The following is a 23,969-nucleotide window of genomic DNA, read 5'->3' on the forward strand; positions in this document are numbered from 1 at the left end:
GCATTTATCTTTCGTTTTACATCATAATCCAGAGTCTACTAGATTCATTCAATGAGTTCCACTAGTTCCTTTTCTGTAACACAAAACAATATTCATATCGCGATAACTTTTTTCTTTCTCTATATCTTGCACCATTTTTTCAAGGCTCTCAGAGTTTTCTTCTATTTTTACAATCTGTATCGATATTGATCATTTATCATCTTGTTTGAAAGATATTTCGATGTTCCTGGGGGGTTAACATATCCGTTTTAAAGTCATTTGGCCACCAGTTTTTTTTTACTTTGTTAATCAATTTAACAAACTTAAAATAAAATGTGAACTATACAATATCAAATAATAAGGAGCTTTTCTAAAAAAAACAGAAACATAAATGTTCATTAGATAAAAACGATTGCATCAATTTGCTTCATGTCAAAAAATTAGAAATTTAGCGTGATATAATTTGTATACCATCCCTTATAAATAGTAGAATTTACATAGTAATGATCATATTTATCATTTTGCGATATCCAATGATCCCCTGAAATATTGTTTAGCATTTATTAAAGGAAAACTGTGAAAAGTAAAATAAAATAAACGTAGAGCTTTAAAAAAATTAACAATATTTCACCATTTTCTGACACTAGGTCACTCTAGTGATTTATCCATTTATGGTCAAATTTGCTGATACACCTCCATTTACTACTAGCAAAAAAAAAAAAACAAGTAAAAGGTGTGTTCAAAATTGTTTAGATTACTAAAGAAGCCATATTTGTATAAAAGAGAGCTAAATCGTGGGTTTAACCGCGTTCTTTAGTATAAATTTATCGATCTACAGAAAATTGTAAACATTTTTCTCTAAATATTTCTATCGATAATCTCAAAATAACATTTTATGAAAATAATAAATGAAAAATAAAAACGCTCTCATTACAGAAGTGTTGCCAATTTGATAATTGTTATTGTGCTTTGAAAGGTCTTCAGAAAATGAAGAATTTATTTTTCTATTGTGCTTCAAATGTGACGTGAGAACTAAATACGAAACTTTATCTAGGCGTACGTTACTTTTCATATTAATACTATATTAGTACTTCCGTCAGGACGAACTTTAAACCAAAAAAGTCTACTCATACTCATCTACTTATCAATAAAAAAAATCGGTAAAAAATGATTATATTATATCTGAAAAATTGTTGCTCCAAAAATGACTTGATATTTTTCAGCAGGCTTTTGATTGGTGATGCTTTCAAAGAACAAGCCTTTTTTGAAAATAAAAAATATAGATTGTCGAATTTTCAAGCCAATATCTAACAATTATTGATTTGCATAACCTCCAAAAATCAACCGTTTTAAACGTTGTTCTTTATTCGTGTGAAATTTTATTATTTTGGAGGCTTTTTTATCATCTCAACATTGTACAATATTAGTCGAACGATGTACATAAAACCTTTTTTTGCAGTTTCTCATCGTAATAGGCTGTTTTTCCTACTTTCTTGCACTGAAGTATGCAGTGCGGGAATACTCATTACACAACTGAAACTAGTGCTATAATGATTCATTACACAACGCTTTCTCATTACGCAACTGTTTTGAGTTGCGTAATGAATCATTACATAACAATTTTTCAGAAATTGTGAAATGATAGTGAATGCATTCCGATATAATTTCTGATACCCTCAAGCGGTCTTCTATGAAATTGCAAACAATGTTTATTGCAATTCCGTTGCAAATAAATCAACTTGTTATTGAGAAGTTGATCAACATAACGGCCTACTTTTCCTACTGAAAAAACAGTGCTGAAACGTGCTACTTTTCAGCACTGTTTTGGTAGACGTCAACCGAATAACCCAGTCTCTTCATGCCATGCTTATTCTGCGCGGCGTGTGAATTGAGACGAGTTGTTCTCACCTCGGGTGACGTGAGGCAACTAATGTTAATCAAATGGAAGCGAGTCGACACCTCACCAACTCGTCTCGCCTTACATGCTGCACAGAATAAGCACAATTGCATCTGATTCTTGGGTTTATTTTACAACTACGAATTCACTCATGGCAAGGAGTCAAAATAGTAAATTCGTGCATCGGTCCATGGACCAATGCACGAGTTCACTAATTCGACATTTGAGCGGTGCAATATTCACTAGTTGCCATGGTCACGTAAATAGCACGGCACCGCTCAAACGTCAACATGCAAAATCGTGCACTGGTCCATTTTCACGCTTCAGTCTATGGACCAATGCACGCGTTCACACGTTAATGTTTGAGCGGTGCCGTGTTATTTACGTGACCATGGCAACTAGTGAATATAGCACCGCTCAAATGTCGAATTAGTGAACTCGTGCATTGGTCCATGGACCGATGCACGAATTTACTATTTTGACGTTTGAGCGGTGCCGAATTCACTCGTTGCCATAGTCACATAAATAACACGGCACCACTCAAACGTCAAATATTGAACTCGTGCATACCATACCATCTATATTCTAAATTCAAGGACGGACCAGGTAAGACTCCGCATGCAGTTTTCAACTGCTGTACAGTTATTCACCGTGTTCCGAAGTGCCGTCAAGAACCGTTCAAGAATTGCCTCTAAGGGTCTGTCTCAATTGCGTTGTTAAAATGAGTTCGAACTTAAATTTGACAGTTCGGAAATTATTTTCCCTCCAATTAATTAATGAACTGTCAAATTTAATTTTTGTCTGGTCCAATTAGAAATTGAAGCCGATTCAGGAAATTTCAACCCCAAGTGCATGCAAGTTATTGTCGCACCGCCACCAAACCGAACAGCACACAACTCACTCGCGACGCGCCTCAACTCGCCGCCCTTCGAAATATATATATTTTTTTTTTCAAAGGAGGCGTGTTTGTCCTTGTTTCTACCAGATTCCTAATATCATTAAAAAAGTTATTTGAAGGTGAGTTTCTAATTTTTGCATTTACTTTTGCACTCAAATCTCCATAACTCGATATTGAAGGGACCATCGAGTTACAGAACCTAAAACTAATGCAAATGTGATTAAATGGACCATCGAGATAACCATGAAATCCAACTTTTACTATGATTCTCTAACTCGATATAGAGATACCGAATGTCGAATGAGAGACAGTTGACTATATTTATTTTCTGCTTTAAAAATTTGGGGTTGTTGATCCTCTACTGTTGGATAATAATTGTTACTGACTAGTGGTCCCGGAAAACTTCGTCTTGCCATCAAGTAGGCTGTTGGAAAACACTATGGATCGTCCCATACAAAATGACAATTCCGTGCACTCTCGTTTTTCCAACTTTCCCGGCGAATATCCTAGGAATTATATACACACAAACACGTCGGAACCCTTGACGAACAAAACGGAGAAAGAATCATTCAAATAAGTTGATCCGTTCGTAAGCCATTTCGTGCCTTACAAATATCATTCCATTTTTATTTATCTAGATAGATTTACAACATGCGTAATGGACAAATATGCCATGAATGTCTCGTTGAAATCAAAGAAAATCTGCACTTAACCATAATGATTTCCCATAATGCCGTTATTGTGAAACCAAAGAAGAGACCGCGAAATAATGTTCTAAACCTGTTCCTTTTTCATTTAACATTGAAGCAAGGTTCATGAAAATCTGCACTGCACGACACTTGCTGGAATGCCGTGATAAATTTTTCATAATTCTTTAGGGATTCTTACAAAAAAAAATGTCCTCCCTACCTTGTAAGAAATATTTTGCATTTTAACACACCCTCTTTCCCTAAAAGCTTAACGATTTTTTTGAATGAATTTTTATTGTGAATTCTCGATCAAATTTACTTTTCAGGTCCCATTTGAGTCCTATAACAATTGTGTAAAATTTAAACTCGATCGGCCAAACTATAATTTAGCGCGAGCCGTTAAAAGTTTCTATAGGATTTGCTATGGCAACGAAAAATCGACGAAGGACGCTCACTTATTTCTAATAAAAAATGAATGCAGATCACGATATGTAATTTTATGATGAAAAACATAGCCGAAGACCATGAAGCAATCCAATTCTTGTGGAAAAAAGTTATGCAATAAAAATAGATCAGTAAGGTGATGAAGGATTAATAAATAACAAAATTAGATAAAAAACCCAATTAGTCAAGGCTGAATAACTTTTTTTTACAAGCATCGCATATCTTTGCGGCCTTTGGCGATATTCTTCATCGTAAATTTACCTATCGTCGTTTATGTTTAGACTTTTTGTAGAAGTCAATGAGCGACTCCTGGTTTTTAATTTAAATATTACTTTTCCATAGTAAATCCCATACATCCAGGCTGTCGCTAAATTATAGCATCACAGATCGAGCAGAAATTTTGTACAGTTTTTATGTGGCCGAAATAACACCCAAAAAGTGGACGGAAGCGAGAATTTATATTCTTCATATAATCGTATCCCACGCTTACAATAGCTTTTACCACCTTCCTTAAGTATCAATAGTTACAATAATACGATCTGTATTTAAATTTTATTGCATTCACCAAAATAGTGACTTTAATTACCAAAAAGTGGAAAATTCTGGCTTTTAGTTACCAGAATAAAAGTGGCTCGCTAACAGCCCTGCAACTATTCGTTTGGTCAACACAAAAATTTTCTGCAGAAGATGTGTAATCATCCGAATGGAACAAGCTATACCACACCACGGAAGCATTATATTTTCGGCGCGGTAAAATTTAGAAACGGTTCTTCTCTGAAGTTGAATTTTTCTTGGAATCTATGCTAGATTACCTAACTTCGAAAGTGGTGCATTCGATCCGCATCCGGGTGTGCTATGATGCGCCCTACTTCCGAAGTAGAGTATCTTGCATGGATTCCGAGAAAAATCCTACGAATTGCACTTTCTAACTTACAATAGCTCCTTGGTGCAGCTGGAAGGACAGACCGATGGCCACATCGGTAATCGAAGCGGGACCAAAAGTGTAAACGACAGCATCCATAACAACGATACAACGAACTAGGGAAATAATTCTCCATCTGTCAAAAATAATTCTCCTCTAGAGCAGACTTATTTTTGACAGATCGAAATCAGAGGGGAAATAATTTCCTAACTGTCAAATTTAAGTTCGGACTCATTTTAACAACGCAATTGAGACAGACCCTAAGAACATGCAGTAAAGTTTCGAACATTTTGGGAAATGGTTCTGCTGCATCCCTTAAGTCCACTAGACAAGACGATTACAAATCGGCTTCGTTTGGCTCATCGGGCTTACCTGAGTCGGTCACAGATTACCCAATGGATGTAAAATCAGAAGTTTGTTGACCATTAGGAGTGCAGAGTAACTCTAACAATGACGATGAGAGAGATTCAGATCTCTAGTTTACGATTTCGAAAGAGTACTGAAAAGTGCTTTTTTTCAGCACCGACAATAGTGCTGAAAAGTAGCCCTTTTCAGCACTGTTTTGATTGGTACGAAAAGTAGGCCATTAAATAGTTCATATTAGAGTGCCAATCCCGGGACATCCCGGGACAAAAAATCCCGGGATTAGACGAATTTCGGGATTACCCGTTTCCCGGGATATAAGATCTGACGTCCCGGGAATCTTGGGTTTCCCAAAATTAATATAAATGTTGATGAAAACCACTTAAGTTGTATGCAAAACAATGAAGTTACTTGTCACCCTCAAGCTTTTATCGATAAAATGGAAAAGCACCATAAAAAGAAGTGAATAAATTTAAAATTTATGTCATGACGAGACCAAATTACCAGATAAGGCAAAAATATTGTTAATTGTGTAGTTGTAAAGGCTTATTTTCTTTTTCAATGAAGCCATCTCCTCGATAAGCTAAGAAGATAAGACTAAGAAAGCTAATGTGAAAATACACATTGACAACTGTTAAGGCCCAGATGGCCGTAGCGGTAAACGCGCAGCTATTCAGCATGACCATGCTGAGGGTCGTGGGTTCGAATCCCGCTAGTCGAGGATCTTTTCGTGAGGTAAATTTTCTCGATTCCCAGGGCATAGAGTATCTTCGTACCTGCCACACGATATACACATGCAAAAATGGTCAATCGGCATAGAAAGCTCTCAGTTAATAACTGTGGAAGTGCTCATAAGAACACTAATCTGAGAAGCAGGCTTTGTCCCAGTTGGGACGTTACGCCAGAAAGAAGAAGAACTGTTAAGAATTTTCCGTTATTAACTTTCAGTATGCTTTATAACTATAAATGACCAATAATCTTGAAACTTTTGTTTTGTTCTTCAGAGTTTTGATTACGTTTTTTTGCCATTAGTGGACTACCTAAGCTATAAAAAATCATAACATAATAACGAAAAGCCTTAACACAGATCTTTTGGCGTCAACAGAAAGATTTCAACCTGTACTAGAGTGTCCATTTCCCGACCATTTTGCTTGTCCCGGGATTCGGGACAAAAATCTATGCTTGTCCCGGTAAATCTCGGATTTTTTTTTTCAAATTTTCAGTAAAACAAGTAATTTGCTTGAAATGGAAGAACAAATCCAACAATACAATGTTTTTTAAATGAAATAAAAAGATAATGTAACTTCTCATGATAATCACTTTTATTCTTGTAAACGCTCGATTGCTCTTTCGACCGAAAAGCATTAGCATTCCCGTTTACGAAAGCAAAATCAAGTGGGCCATGAGTTCGAACGTATAGGATTCGAATGAAAGTTGAATCTGCCGTAAAAAAGAATGAGGGTGTTATTATATCACATTACATATATGACCTTCTTATTCTGATGAAGTAACTAAACAAAAATCAAACCTTAACATGATTAATTACGGTTTTACTTGGCGCTTTTTCAAATTTTCTATGATTCTTATACACCCTCATTCTTGTTTACGGCGAATTCTACTTTCGATCGAATCCTATTTGTTCGAATCCACGGCCCACTTGATTTTGCTGGCGTAAACGTGAATGCAAAACGGTTTTTGATCGAAAGAGCATTAAAACGTATACAAGAATAGGTGTGAAAATCTATGAAGGTATAGTGATTATAGTATAGTAAGGTATAGTGAAATTATCGACTGAAGTTCAGGTGTACTTTCAAATTTGCTTTTTTAGCCTAGGCTTATAAAAAAATCATATTGAAAAAATTGAGAAAATCAATAAAACTTTGAAACTAGACTAATTAAAATATCTATTTCTTACTTTGTGTATTGATCTTTTCATGAAAATATTTACTTATTTATTATCTTCTTTATGATGCTTTTCTGTTTTATTGAATAAGCCTTAATACTGAGGAAAAATGACATTGTTTTTCATTAAAATTTTGTGGTTTTCTTCAAATTCCCGGGATGTCGGAACTTATATCCCGGATAACGGGAAATCCCGAAATTTGTCGAATATAACTTGTACCATATGGGAAAAATATAAAAATAGTGATAAAATTATTTTTTGGGCATAAAATTGCTTGAGCCACTATTGGTACACGTGTTCCAGTAGTTGCGCTAGTGCTCCAGTAGTAGACGTTTGGGAATGTTAGAAGGAATTTTAAACAAAATAGTTAATCTTTATATAGATTTAACATTTTTCCCTCGGAACAGCAACTAATATCTTTCGAATGAAGCATAAAGATCATCTCTGGAACTTTTCTTCATTTTTTTATTTTCATTTTAAAAACTGCTTCCACCCGTTGATCCACTTCTGGAACATGACGGCAACTACTGGCGCAAAGAAGCATTTTTTTTTTGCATAACCTCAATTATTCATATGCCTTTTTGATAAAATAACAAGCTGAAATTTGTCAAATCGACTAAACTAGAGACGATCTACCCACCAAAAATAGCACTGGTCATTTTTATCAAAAAATGTACATTTTATTCCATAGTCCAATCTACTGGTACATTACAATCATTGGTACCGGCACCCTATATGTAAAACACAATATGTTGTAATTAACTTCTTATCTTGGAATTTTTTTTCTCTATATTTAATTTTGAAAACATTGTGTTGATGAAATTTTACTTTCATTTCAACAAAAAAACAGGTTTCATTCAAAATCAGTTTCATTGAAAAAAAAAGGAAAAAATCTGAAAAATCCCGGGATTTCCTGGGACAAGTATCAATTTTTGTCCCGAATCCCGGGACAAGCAAAACGACCGGATAATGGACACTCTAGTTCATACTTGATGGAACGCCTTGTTGGATAAATGTACGACTCGTGTATCGTGAAACATCATTTTGCAACTTGTTGCGTGAATATCTATTTTAATAACGAAAGCTATACACACTTCGTTGATTAGCGTTCTTTAGCACCTAAAAACTGATTTCTGTAACAGTTTAAGCACATAAATCACCATTAAAGCTAGAAAACTTGCAAGCAAGTTGACTGAAATCAATAATCAATACATTTCCAACAGTCAATATTTTAAACACCAGACGTGCTGAAGCATTTTTCATAACGGCAATGAATTCAGCGTATTTTGGTGCTTGAGACAAAAAATTGTCCCGCTGTGTTAGTTTCTCTTGTTTTTTCGAAAATTTCAGAGACTGTCCTAATTTTTATTCTACGCACGAACACGTTGCAGCTCTTAACGAGGGTAATAGAAAAAGTGTGTGTGTGAATACGTTGACCTATTTTCACGCCATTGCGTAGCATACAAACAAGATTTCATTTTTATTTATATAGAAGATAACAAGTGATATGCGAAACTTTGTCCCTAAAAAAGTTGGAGAAGAGCTTGGCATGCTTTAGCACGATATAATATTAGCGGCTCTACTCTATCAACTGAACCATGGAATGTCCTATTATGATAAAATAGGAAAAGGAGCTCATAATACTTCCTAGCGTATCACAAACAACTTAACAATACGAAAAAAAAATATTCCTACCAAATTCAGATTAAATGTCTGTCAAATTATTTTTTTCTTTAAACATATTCCGTTTATTTGTAGTATTTTCAATGCATACTTATCTCTAATTGAGCAGTAGAAAATATTTTGATTGATTTACATAGAAAATCCAGTGAAAGCTTTTGCCACAAAGCTGAGGATGCAACTTCTACTATAAGCACTTGAATTTATTATTATTTATCTTTATTAAGGAGATTTTCAGCCCTTGGCTGGTTCATCTCCGTTTAAAGAAACACACATTGATTTTTTTCATTCTATCAAAGGCATCCCAAAATCAATCGTAATATAGCACTCAGAAAACTCCTTAGATTTTTTTTTTTCATATCATTTTCTTAGATTTTTTCAAGTTTTTACCCTTCTTCTTCTTCATCTTCATCTTTTTGGCGTAACGTCCCTACTGAGTCAGAGCCTGCTTCTCAGCTTCGTATTCTGTTGAGCACGCTTCCTTTGCCAATTGACCATTTTGGCATGTGTATATTGTGTGGCAAGTACGAAGATACTCTGTGCTCTGAGAAGTTGAGAAAATTTCCTTTACGAAAAGATCCTTAACCGGCGGGACTCGAACCCACGACCCTTCCTGAATAGTTGCGCGTTTACCGCTACGGCTATCGGTACCCTAATTATCAGGTATAAGAAGGCCGACCATGTGTCGTCATATTTTATCCTATTTCATCATCTAACCGTTGGAAAATGAAAGTTAAGGGAAAGCCGGGAGCGAAAATCGCAACAGCGAAATGAGAGGATGTAGCTCCATACCACAATGGGTTCAAACAGCGCCCTGAAAATGGCAATGCAACTCATGAGCGTAAAGAGAGCCTTTAGCTCATTACCACAGCGGGTTAAGAATAACAGACTATCCTGAAGATTCAGGCTTCTGAATTTCAGGATATTCTTCATTTAATAAGTGTTTACCAAGTAATTGTAATCGCATTTGCGAAAAAACTGGACAGTTACTTATCAGGTGATATGAAGATCCATAATCGGAGTCAAAATCATCACACACAAATGAGTTAGCACGCTGAATATTTGTCATTTGATTGTTGAGTCGGCAGCGGCCTGTCAACGCTCTGACCAAAAGACTGCAATTCTGTTTTGATAGATTTGTTAAATACTACACCGCCCTTGGATATGGCTAAGTAATGTACAATTTTGTTTGACGACACGACTCCAAACTATTCCAAAATTGCTTGTGCTGAGTTGCCGCCTAAGAATTTATATGAAGCTTCACGCAGCACTTCGAAATTGGAATAGCTGGCTCAGGGCCAATGAAGTCATGCGATGCTCCATCGTGAGCTAGCTCATCAGCCAATTCATTTCCGGATCCGATGGAAGAATGGTCAGGTACCCATACAAGGTTTACAGAGTTGACTGAAATCAGTTCTTCAATTTGAATTCGACATGCGATAACAAGCTTCGACCTTTAGTTGGCCGAAGCAAGAGCTTTTATAGCAGCCTGACTATCTGAACAGAAGTATATGACTTTACCCATTACGCGCTGTTGAAGTGCTGATTGCACTCCACACATAAGAGCTCACGACAATATACTCCTGCACCATCTCTACCTTCAAGAAGGGAGCCATCAGTGTAACATACTATATCGTTTGATATAGTTCTTTCCAAATAGCCAGACGTACACTCTTCCCGTGAAGGGAATTGTGTGCTAAATGTCCTGTAAGGAAAGTGGCAAGCAATAGGGTCCTAAAGCCCTGTCCCAATTTTAGTATCAAACGCTAAGCGTTTATTCTAGAAACACATGTTTACTAAATTTTTAAATAATTTTCGTTGGTGAACGTCAAATATGATCAAAAGTGTCAAGGTTCATATTTGAAACCATTTTTAAAATTAAAGTTTAAATATGCTATATCCGTTATTTGAGCTGGAAAAATTGCTAAAATAGTTGCAAGAATATGCACTTTCGTATTATTAAATGAAAAGAAGAATTCATTTAAGGTTTTAGGACCCAATCGGGAGATCACTTGGAGTAAGGACAATTTTGTCCCCATTTACGATTCACTGGATTTTTCTCCAGTAGATCCAGTACCCATGTAGCGCAACTTCGAAAAGGGCCTCGAGCGCTGTTGTGGGAGTTGTAGAGAACGCACCAGACATCGCCATCAAGCACATCCTTTGGACATGGTCCAATTTTGATTGGATTGTTCTCACTTCGCCCTTTTTCCGCCGCACAAGACATCCATATGTCAATATTGGTCGAACAACTGTTGTGTAAATCCATTTGATATGCTTAAGTTTGAGGCCTCAGGTTTAACCAAAGGTTTGCCGGCATTGACCGAAGGCCATGCAAGCTTTTTTGACTCTGAAATCAATGTTGAGTGTCCAAGAAAGTTTGGAATCTAGAACGACTCCGACATACTTTACCTGATTAGTCACATTAATCTCAGTGCCAAAAAGACGTAGAGTAAAGTGGGGCAAAAGTTCGAGTGGGGTAAGAGTTTCTTTTTAAGATTTCTAGCTTAATTTAAAACAAAACTTAGAAATGTCATGGTGGTTCGAATGCTATTCAATTAAGAGACTTTCACTCAAAATATTATAAAAATCGATTGAGATTTGGGAAAGTTATGGCTATTTGTTGTTTTTCGACGTGAATATTGTAAATTTTGTTCAAACTTTCGTTGCATGGAACCAATTGAAGTTAAAATCTTTTTCAATATTTTATGTAAGGGCGTTTCTAGGTTGCTTTGAGGTGTATTTGTTTTTGCATAAATGCTTGAAAACAATTTTTGGCCCATAGTGGGGCAAAAGTTCGAATCAGCGAGGCAAAAGTTCGACCCATGTATAAAATCACGGAAAATTTTGCAAATTGCCTAAAATCCACATATTATCTTCAAATTTAGTTAAATTTGTCTGATCGTGTGAAAACTGTCACCAAAATTTTACATTTCCACTTAGTTTTGTGAAAAACTGCTATTTTTGAGTATATTACAATTAACCCGGTTTTGGGCAATTTTTTGATGATAATTTAGTGTGTATTTTTTGTCAAACTTAAGTTTACGGCTGGTGTAAAGTATGCCTGTCATAAAAGGATCGATATTTTGTGTTTTAGCCACTGAACTTCTGCCCCACACTAGATTCGAATTCTTGCCCCACCGGTGGGGCAAAAGTTCGAATAAGACAATCAATTTTGAAACTGTTATAACTAAAAATGGGTAAATATTTTGACACAAGTTTGTTCAGCAAAATTATAGCCAATATGTTGAAGGTTCACTGTATGGTTGGTTGGTTGGTTTGACTTTATTAACGAGATTTTTAGCCCAGGGCTAGTTCATCTCGGGACCAACGGCTTTACTTCCCTTCCGAAGGAAGTCGTCACTATAACTTTTTACGTCATAAGTGACTATGTTGGGGATAGGATTCGATCCCAGGTCCTCGGCGTGAGAGGCGAGTGTTCTAACCACTACACCAGGTCCGTCCCCCTGTTCACTGTATGGTATTTGTTTTGTTTTAACTGCTATTGTTTTCCTGGAAACTTTGATTGTACCTTTAAGGTCGAACTTTTTCCCTACCTTACTCTAAAGTTTAATTCCATCGCGGTTTCGTCTTTCCGTGAAAAGAACAATAGATATTTTATTCGGGTTAACTGAAAGGCCATATTTACGATACCAACTCTCGACTACTTGAAGAGCACTTTGCATCAGGTCGAATAGGTTGCTTATGCACATACCAATTATCAAAGCTAGATCGTCGTCGGAAAATCTATAAGTTAGAAAACCGCAATTATTGAAATGCCTCAATAGCGTATCTGCTACGAGATTCCACAAAAGTGGTGACAAGGCTCCCTCTTGGGGGCATCCGCAAACACTCAATTTCCGAATCGCTGCTTGACGCAATGTCGGAAGAGATGTCGGTTTTTTGAGCATTTGATGAATCCAATTGGTAATCATTGTAGGTATCCCATGGTTTCGTGCAGCTTCCAATATGGCATCGAAAGACACGTTATCAAAGGCACCCTGCATATCTAAAAAAAACACCCTAGCAGGATTGATTCTGAGCGAATGCTTTCTCGATATCATGTACAACTTTGTGTAAAAGAGTCACAGTGGACTTTACATATAGGTAAGCAAGTTGATTCACATAAAGAGGCATGTTTGCCAAATAAACATCACGGATGTGATGATCGATAATGCGTTCCATTTCAGTCTTCTGATCAGGGGTCAGACTGATTGGTCTTCGCTTCTTCAAATGACGCACGTTCTCCTTTCGGGATAAACTTTACAGTAATGTCACGCCAGGTAGCAAAACTGCTTACAAGTAGCTTTTTGAAAACATGTTTGATAAACTCAAATCCCTGCTGGAGCAGAACAGGATAAATCCCATCCTGGAGATTTGCAAGGAGCAAAACTGTTTAGTGCCCATTGAATCGATTCAGTAATTACGATACTGCGAGCCGAAGCCAGAGACTCATAACTACACGAAAAGACATTTGGTTTATCCGTAGATGCTATGTCCACACAACCGGGGAAGTGTGTATTGAAAAAACATTCTAACACTCTTCTTCATCAGAAGAAGTAAAGTCACCATTAGGTAAGCGAATTTCGTTCACTTGGAATTCCTTAGATTTCTTTAGATTCAATCTTTTTGGAAACTTATGAATTTATGTCAATGCTTACTTCAATGCAAGAAAATGCACAGTGGCAAGAGAAACGAAAAATGTCGACCTTCACTTGTTTATCCAGCATCCTATTATATATCACCTTGTGTCTTTAACTTTTTTCAATTGCACATTCCAGAACTCGAGCAAAAAGCATATTTCTTTCGCAGGTTCCTATCTCTTGCTGTTAACGTAGTAAACGGCAAAAAAGGAAAAAAAATAATAATAGCAGTCCACTAAAGAAGAAAAGTCCATTCAGTAGTGAAAAAAATACACACACAGTAAGAGATTAATAGACAATAAGCTGCATTCACGCAGAAGCCCCCGGCGATACTTTTTGATGAAGGCCAAACCCAATATGCTATCAATTAGCGGCTTTGAGTAGTATTGAAGTGCAGTGATTTGTCAGATCAAGTCTCTAATAAATATAATCCAAGCACTAATGTTAGCCCCCTGTTTGACAAATCGTGTGATAAATGGATGAATTTGGTTTGGTTATTGAAACCTAGATTTGAGTGGAAGCAATTTAGATCCAAATTGTGCACAGAAGCAGTCATTGACCGGAAATTGCACACTTAGATCTCTATACAGTCAAACCTCCATGAGTCGATATCTGAAGGGACCATCGACTCATAGAAATATCGAGTAATGGAACATATATTACTTGGAAAGCTGATTGAGGGGACCATCATTGTAACCATTAAATTTTGATTTTAGTATGGTTCCATGAGTCGATATCGAGTCATGGAACATCGACTCGTGGAGGTTTCACTGTATTTAGATAGAGCATCAAGTGTTGTAAACTCCAAGACCTTGAGTAAAATTGACAAAAAGTATTAATTTAGAGCTTCAGTTGTTTTCAACCGATATATCCTTGAGCAGAGTAAATGCCAATAATCTATTTTAGTTGAAATCCACAATACAATACATTTAGTAGGTACTGCAAAAAACCAAATAGTCTGTGTCCACAAATTGTCCAAACTGACAAATCTGTGTAAATATTCACTACATTAAAATGACAGCTTCAAATCCGAGTAATGGAAATATTTTAGACATCCCAGGCAGAAACTAAGCAAGTGGAAAAGAAAGCAGTTAATAGCATATAAGTTTTGGTTGAATGCTGAACTTAGAATATACACTCTTAAAAATAATGAGTTTTACATGTGACGTAAATCTTGTAAAACTTAATTATTCATAGACTCAAATAGAAATGTGACTCAATTTTGGGTTTCTTTTGATGTAAGGTACCCCGGGGCAAGTGGGATATAAAAAAACGATAGTTCAAACAAACTGTTCAGAATAAATTTCAAATGTCAATATTTTGCAAATCCAACAACACAGTCACATTTTGGCAACATATTTGCTGGTGTGTGCATGAATTTGATCGAATAATTTCGAAATTGTGAAAATCTTAGAAACAAAAATGTACAATGAGCCATTAGACGCAGTTGCCTCGCTAAACGGGGCAAGTGGGACACATCCAGTTTCGTGCGTAAAACCACTTCAGTAAGTCAACCGTTCCAATTGTAGGATTGATAAATCATAGATATTTTATCGTGAGTACATATTTGATGTACATAAAGGATTAACCATAAAATACTTAACGTTTTAGGAAGAAACCCTTCATTTAATAACATGTCACATTAATTTTTACTGAAAATTTCTCACAAAAACCAAAGAAGTATAAAACATGTTCAAAATATTTAAGTTATCAATCAAAATACATGTTTATCGTAAGCAGCTTGTAATAATACTTAAAGTTGTAACTTACCGATTGTAATTCGATTTATGACACAATTATTTTTTGCGAGCCAATGCAGAACGTGAAACGTGTCACAATTTATCATGCAAGTTGAAAATGGCGCTGAGCTGACAACTGTTACAAGGAGCACATGGTTATAAAAATAACAATATTTTTTGTACTAAATACATTCCTTATTATTGTAGCTTCAACTTTCTAGAAGAATACTCCCTTGGAAAACTTTTCCTAGACGAGCTATGGCGGAACGTCCCACTTACCTCGTATTCTCACTTGCCCCGGGGTACCTTATCATAAAATCTAGTTGTTCGATAACCTATTTTTACAATAACATTTGAAATTTATTGGGCGACTTTTAATTTAGATATCATAAGCTATGAAAGTTCAACACATAACTCACTTTTAAGTTTTTCAAGGTGTAAATTTACATGATCTTTGATGCCCACGACAACGCCATGGCAAGCGTTCGAGTCTGTTTTCAATCGTGTGCATCGTGTCAATCAAAGCGAGTGCAGATGAAAAAAGATTGGCAAAATACTGTTTGTAATTAAATGCAATTTGTTATCGTTAACTATCCTATATTACAAAATAATCCTGTACGTGATCTTTCTTGCGTCGAGCGAAGATTTGTTCTAGAAGTGCGCGAATATTTTGCAAGTGCCGTTCCTGCAATCAAAATTACCGAGAGGACTCTAAATTTATTCTAACTCAGCTGATACACGGTCGTCGACCAAGCCAATTTTAAAAGCACAAAATGTTGACGGAAAGTGGATCAAAGTGCATGTGCTGTGTTCCTAGTGCATCTTTACTGAAATATGCTTATTGTGCAGGACAAATAATTGATATGATCTGAAATGTTGATTTTATGATAGATCTGGAGTTTGTTTTGCATGAAAGTACACAATTGCCTGATGTGTTCTGAATACACTTGCGACATGAGGATGAGCAGTTCCACTATTAGATGGTAAGTGTTTTCTTCGTTGAGAGCTTCAAATCAGTTTGTTCAATTGCGTGAAGATTATCGCCATGATCATCGCTTTCTAATATTATCAGATCCATCAGTGAATGTGCTTGATACAAATTTAATACACGCCATGGTGTGAAAGTAAATCTTATGACTTACTTTTACGTCATGGCGTGTATTTTTTTGGCTTGTGATATTCGTGTAATTTTAAGAACGGATGTAAATTTATGTTAAACGGTTCGCTTCTTTTATGTGCATCCTATATGACTTAAATTTACATGATTTTTTCTAAGAGTGTAGTTATGTCTCAGTTGGGATATAATTCCACGATGAAGAAGGAATTTAATGATATTATCTGCATTGCGAGATTTCAGTTAGCATAATCGATTATCAAATTCGCTTTAAGACGACAAAATACATGACGAGTGCTTATGATCAATGCTGAAACTAAATGGCTAAGAATTACGATCTCAGATTGATTCCATTACCGCTTGTTGAGGCTTCATGCCTTATGAGTTTGGATGCATGAAGAGAGCCTCGCTTGAGCATCCGATCGTCATCGTTTCTGTTGCAATTCAGTCGCACTTAAATTTGCCGTAAAATTGTTTAATTAGATATAAGCGGCTCTTGGAGCTTATTTCTCGCGTAACATTACTAAAGGACCTATCTAACATTGAGAGGCTCTCTTTGTTTACTTTCTCTTTCATTAATAACTGAGTCACATTAATCTCATCTATTGCGTTTTTTGTATGAAACGCTAGTCAAGGAAATTGACTTTCGATCTATAGTGAAAAACTTCCCAAAATCTTTAGTGTTCCACTGTTATAATCGAAAGAGAACGAGAGAGGAGAGAATCTCTCATTTGTACATAGGTCCTTTAGTAATGTTACGCGAGATTTGGTTGGTTTCACGCCGAGAGAGCGGTCATTGGCACAAGAATTTTAAAGATTGATCATGATGATAATTTTGATCAAGGAAGCCGAAAAGGTTTGGAGGCGTGTCTGCGTTTGAAAGGCTGTCTGATTAATGTCCCGAATATAACGAACCGTGAAGTAACGCTTTGCTAATTATTCATATATTTTATTTGTATATGCTGTCCTTGATTGCATGGTCGACGCATATCACTATCAATACGAGGAAAGCTTTTTCTTGCGATTTTTGACCCAATAAATGTATGTATCTGTTGACTATATCTCCTCCGTACCATCAAACGGCGATTGATAAAGATTCTTCATGCCTAAGTTTGCTCAAACGATAGTTTTTTTTTTTTTTAAGTTGAGAGCCATGCATGAAAAACATCATTCTTGTTGGAGTTGCTCTATGAGAACCAAAACATTGTGACTATGCTCAGAATAGAGTCTTCAGCCCTAGATCGTGTTACCAAACAATGTTGATGGCAAAAAAGAGTAAAATGCGTAATTTCTGCCACGATTTCTTAAATCTGGACCACTGTGCGGTGTAACTTGCAACAATTTTCAACATTAATCAACCAAAACCGTGATCTAAATGATTCCTACTAATATTTACTACCTTTTTGAATTTTTAATGGCCAGCCCGCTTACTGAATGGACCAAAGATTGAATCGAATTGTTTTATCATATCATAAAACAGGATCATAAAAAGGTGACGTTTTTTTAAAGTCCCAAGTATTAATTTTAATGTATTCAAAGCATTAGAACCGGTACAAGAGTATTTTGTTTACTAATTTTTTGGAACAAACTGATTGACATATTTTTATATGGGAATCATCAAGCTCCTTTCTTATCTGAATAAATTTTTTATCGGGTGTTTGTAGTTAATTGATGCGTTGTTACTCGTTTAATAGTAAAATAGACCTACAACAGAAGTGTTTCAATTTTATAGATTATTTAATTGCTTAGAAATTGAATGTAGCAAGTCACCGCGCATAGGAGCATTTTTATAAAAAGTATTTATATAAAAAAGTTGTTGTTACAGTTTTGTAAAACAAAATGTGGAGCATTATTACTTATTAGTTGCGTAAACACCATGTAGAGTACAACTTTTGTAAATTCATTCTGGTCCAATAGCCGGACCGAAACGTCGGCGATGATAAGTAATTAATCAACGCAATTTTGAAAGACTGCAAGCCGAAACTCCCAAAATAAGCATTCTGCCTTATGTTTTCTGGTCTCGATTTTTAACCTCTATGAGGTACCGTTTTGTCTCAAATTCCGAACAGACTCATATTCCAAACCCTCGGTTTTTGTATAGCGACTTGGTTGAAATTCAAATTTAACATATTCCAATCTATTTTGTACCTCAGGAGTTGTGATGATTCTCTAGTGCGGGGTTAGTAAAACTAGCTGAGATATATTTATTTTATTTGCGAAATTAAACGTTTGAATACGATTTATACGCAGTTTTGTCTATTTTTGCAGGATTTTTTAGGATATTCATTTTTTTAAATATGAATGATAACAAAAGTTGATCCAATGAATGATCTTTGCATTGAATCCTAATGCAAATTGTACAGGCTCCAAAGAAACCTTCTGAGACTGTAACGGGTCTAACAAACTCTGAAAGATTTTCATCTTAGATTCCACGAGGAAAAGCTTCAGGAATTATCAGAACAATTTTATTTTGAATGCTTTCAAAGTCTCCTAAAGTCTTCCTCTCCAGAAATTCTTCTAAAGATTTCTCTTCCAGCGATTTTTCAAAAAATGCTTAGGAAAATTTCTCCAGAATTTACTTCAGGAAATCTTTGGGAACTTCAAAGCTTCAACCTCCAGTAATTTCCTCAGTTATTACTTTGATTTATTTTATAAAGCTATCCTAAAATTTCCTCCAGATATTTTCCACTAATCTTTCAACAGAATTCTGTGACACTGGGAGAGTGTTTTAAAAAATAGGGTTTTATTAAGGAACCCTGCAAGAATTCCTCCACCTGTTCATATGGGTTGCTTCAAGAATTCTTCCACGTTTCCTACAAAAAATCAAAATTCCTTGAGGGTATCTTCGAATTAACCTATTTTTTCTAGAAATTTCTCATGCATTTCATATAAGTATTACTGTTTTACCAAAACAATCTTGAAAAATTTGTCAAAAAAATCCCATGCAACCTTCAAGTCTTCAGTTTTTACTAAAGCAATTTTTACAATAATTTCTCCGATCATTCCTTCACATTCAATGTTTTCCGAGAAATTTCTTTAGAAAATCCTACAGAATACTATACCGAGAGTCGAGTGATTTGTTTGATTATCTTAGTAAATTATCTAGGAAATCTTCTTCAACTTGCTATAGAGTCCAGGAGTTATTTCAGAGATCCTTATTCATTAAGGGTGACTTTAAAACTTATCCAAGTTTTACCAGAGTTTTCTTTAAAAATGTGAGGTGTTTTTCACAAAAAAAAAATTCTTAGCGTTTCCATGGAGACATTTCTGGAAGAATTCTCGATAAAAATTTCAAGACTTACTTAAGAACATGTCAAAGAACAACTGGAGTAATTTATGTAGAAACCTTCGAAGGAATTTCTGGAGCAATTGCTGAAGGTATCTTTAGAGAAATCCCTTGTTGAAATCTAATATAAATCTTGAAAGACAATTTAGAAGGAAATCCCTCGAATTTTCTGGAGAAGCTATTGATTGAATTTTAAAAGTCGTTTTGCTCGGAAATCATGGAGAATGTCCCAGGGACATTCTTGAAAAACTTCTCAAAGAGTTCTTGGGGGAAGATAATTTTTGAAATAATCTTTGGAGAAATTCCATTGCTGTGGTTCTCCTTAAGAAAATCCAGGTTGAAATCTTGAGGTATCCTAAACAAAATTCCTGTAGAAATTCCCAAGGAAAATTCGGTGAGAAATTCCTTGGGAAATAATCATTAATTGAACTTCTTCAGAATTTTCTGGAGTAATATCTGAAGTAATGGCATGAATATGGAATTAAAAGCTAAGGGGCGTCAGTGACAAAAAGTTTTATAGTTTTATGGAAATCTACTTTAAAGTTTTTCAGCTATTTTTCATTCAATATAAATTGTAATGGAGTCAAAAAAAAAAACGAACCTGTCTTCTAAGCATTTTGCTATTTTTTTTTCTTCTGAGCGGAGGAATCACCTTCCTGGTTTTGGCAAGTGTTTTTTTTTTTATGATACTGGGAACCTGGCAATAGAAGCAGGTTCTTGTGTCTTCTTGTGATATCACCGTCTGGTAAATGGTGAGGTGTATCCGAAAAGAACAATGCTCACTACGGTGCAAGCTTGCAATGAAGCTACTTACACGTTCAAATCAATGGGCGAAGATAAATGACCGTTGTAGAAGGTCGGTCGGTTCAAAGCGGTAGTTGATGTAAAATTTACATTCTGGAGAGCAATCACCCAAGAAGAACTTACGCCAGTTAGCTGTGAGCTGTGCTTTTAATGCTAAGGCGAAATGACTTGATGTGGAGAGCAAGGACACCGAAAGTTCTTGAATAATACCTTTTATCAGGATATTGAGATACATCATCATCGTTGCTGCTATCGGAATGAGTCCAGAATGTATGTAGCGATTGGGCGAGTCACCCCAAGAAGGAGGCTCTGTGGTAGCGGAATTTGGGTCAAGTGTGCCACCTTAAGCAAATTGTTCTCTAACTTTGCCCAAGGCTCATAAAAACCACCAATTTAGCCTCATGATGATAGTTTCACATCTTTTCATAACCACTGTGCCATTTTAAATGAAAATAATTTCAAAAAGTATTAGTTTTGGAGCTTCTCAAATATCATCCAAAATAACCTATTTTTCGACACTATGGGGCAAGTGTGCCACCCATATGGGGCAAGACGGCCACCGAATGAACATCGCATGTAATTCGACTTGTAATGAAATTTTCTTTATTTCATATTAATATTACTTAAAAAGCAGACGCTAATCGATAATTTAAAAAATAATTTTAAGTTTACCGTAATAAGGTGGTGCTTTATAACAAGGTTCAAAACATGCGTAACTCCCTATTACTCATTCGAATAACTAAAATGATTATTTTTGTCTCCATTCAATACAATATAAGTAGTACCCTTATATTATGGCAAATATGTATAATATTACACTAGATCAGCACTTAATAACGGTAAAATATTGATGTAGATATGTAAAACGGTACTTAATAAGCCGAAAAAAAAGGTTTTTATTGAATATTTTGAGATAAAATCACTTTGGGGGGTAAACTTGTTAGTTATTCCCCTACTATACTTCAGAAACCACTACCGGTGCCTCATTTTAGTTTATTACTATGATTTTGTTGATGATGTTTACATTTTTATAAATTTCACTTCAACAATTTTTGTTTACCAAATAGGTGGCACACTTGCCCCAATAACTATACATTTCAACCAATCTGGATTGTGTATGTAAAACTAAATACTTTTTTCGTTCAAATGCCACAATAACTTACACATTTGAATAGTATCACGATGTACAGTACGTTAGGAAAATCTGTTAATAATTTACCTTTTACCATGCTATTTGGAAACAACGAAATCTTATAAAAATCCACTCAAATTTGGTTGTCTTTGCAAAAATCGATGTAAATACGTGTAAAATAGAGCAACGTTCATCATATTTTGATTATTATATTGTGAACTATGAAGGAACATATTGTTAAGCTCAAAGAAAAAATATATATTGTAGTTTTTATAAAAAGCAGGGGTGGCACACTTGCCCCTATGGCACACTTGCCCCAAAGTCCGCTAGTCTTGACTACGGAGACCAAGTTACGTTTGCCGTATGAACCAGGAGTAGGAGCCATGGAGTAGTCCTAACTAACCGGGTGAAAGTGCCTGTGATACCTCAACGACGAGGTGGTCACCCAGATGCGGTGGAAATGTGCGTTCTACCACTGTACAAAAACAGGGTGTTGATAAGACATGGCAGGTCGTCTAATAAGGATGGCCCAGGATTGCCTACTAATGGTGGCAATAAAACGATCGGTGTAAGGGACACTGCAATAGCAATAGTGTTTTCGACCTTTTGTTTTAGATATATTGAATAAAAGCTAATGTTTGGCAGAAATAACGAAGGGAATATTGAAACCCCCTTGTTTATTCTGATAAAAATCATATATCTTATCAAAACTATATACTTCTTAGTAGATGTATAGCGACCAAGAATCGAACTGAACGACAAAACTCCCACTGTTGTACCGATTAAAATAAAATGCAACAAATTACGCCCGTCACCACACATTTAGTACGAGGCCTTTTATGCCAACCAAAACGAGCATCGCAAAAGACGACGAGATCGCTAGGCTCAGAAACGGAAGCAGCCCAATGTCAGTGGCGAACTCATAAATAATAATTGTCCCTTGGTCCGAACTTGTCTACACACTACTGGAGCTAAATAGCCTTTTAGTCAACCGGAGCCGGCCACCGAGGAGAGCACGTGCAATCCCCACAGATGCATAAAGTTGCAAAAGTTATGATTCGCCTCGATAATGACCTGACCACAAGGGGGCGAAAATTATGCGCATATAATTGCTAGCTGCTACCGAACATACTCTCGCTGGGATGATTTAGCATATAAACGGCGGCTGTCTGAGCCAATTTTCAGCCAACAATGACGGAGCAAATCTGTTCGCGAAGAGATTGACACGAGTTTAACTATGAATTGGATGTTTTTTTTCACTTACTTATTCGCACTGCTCGATTTGGAACTTTATGAGTAAACCAGGCATATATTATTGCGTGATGCGTCGTCAGCGCCGAAGAGTCCCATAATTCAACAGGAGATTGTAAAATGTGAACTGCGATTTTAGTGCACAGTGTTTGACATTCAGCTTATAGGTCAAACCAATTTTGAACAGTGTCAAGTAATGTTTGATCCAAGTTTGAACTCGTACCTTAAAATGCAAATTCACATACCTTCAACAATGACCATAAGTAATCGTTGTGCTCTTAAGGATGATGATGTTTCTTAAAAGTTGAAATAAACCAAGACATGCCGATTTGACCATTCATATCTGGGATAATCTGTAATTTAAAATCAAGGATCACTGAAGAACAGACTCTTCACAGGTATGTTCCGTATTTATTAACACAATCGGCAATTTTCAGTTGACAAAAATTGAAGAATTTGCTTAGACAAAATATTTTACAAATTTGAAAAGAAAATTGCAGTTTTCACAGGATATTACACATTATCACCATACAAATTCAAAATTAATTCAATCACATTACTTATTGTACCACTTCCACAACGCCCCAAATGAATTGACGTAATATTGATCATTTTCGTTTCGTTCCAGATAATCATCTAACGAGGAAGGCACCACCGGCCTACTCCGACGGCGTTTACGTCCTAGCCGGGTCAAGCCGACCTTCGCCTCGGAAGCTGAGTAGGCTGTTCATGCGGGGCAAAGATGGGCTGCCCTCCATGCACAATCGCACTGCCATCCTGGCCTTCTTCGGTCAGGTCGTTACCAACGAGATTGTTATGGCCTCCGAGTCAGGCTGCCCCATTGAAATGCATCGAATCGAAATTGAGAAGTGTGACGAAATGTACGACCGCGAGTGCCGTGGCGATCGATACATTCCGTTTCACCGGGCGGCCTACGATAGAAACACCGGCCAGAGTCCTAATGCACCCAGGGAACAAATCAATCAGATGACAGCGTGGATCGACGGTAGCTTCATCTACAGTACGTCCGAAGCGTGGTTGAATGCTATGCGAGCGTTTCAGGACGGTTTGCTGCTGACCGATAAAGACGGCACGATGCCGGTGAAAAACACGATGCGAGTGCCGCTGTTCAACAACCCGGTGCCGCATGTGATGCGAATGCTGAGCCCAGAGAGATTGTATCGTAAGTACGAAACGCCTTTCGATAGGCAACCCACAGAGATAT

At 36.3% G+C, this 23,969-nt stretch overlaps 1 protein-coding gene across 6 annotated transcripts in view; it reads left to right on the forward strand.

The window, feature by feature from the left end:
- Positions 1-23,969, forward strand: part of LOC5569378 (dual oxidase) — a 193,434-nt gene that overhangs the window by 149,025 nt on the left and 20,440 nt on the right. For all 6 annotated transcript variants that reach the window (XM_021844763.1, XM_021844767.1, XM_021844764.1 and 3 more), the window contains one exon: positions 23,373-23,927. In XM_021844763.1, the coding sequence (XP_021700455.1) occupies positions 23,373-23,927 (555 nt within the window). The remainder of the gene's footprint in view (positions 1-23,372; positions 23,928-23,969) is intronic.

Source organism: Aedes aegypti, chromosome 2, assembly GCF_002204515.2.
Source record: "Aedes aegypti strain LVP_AGWG chromosome 2, AaegL5.0 Primary Assembly, whole genome shotgun sequence".
Lineage (NCBI taxonomy): Eukaryota > Metazoa > Arthropoda > Insecta > Diptera > Culicidae > Aedes > Aedes aegypti.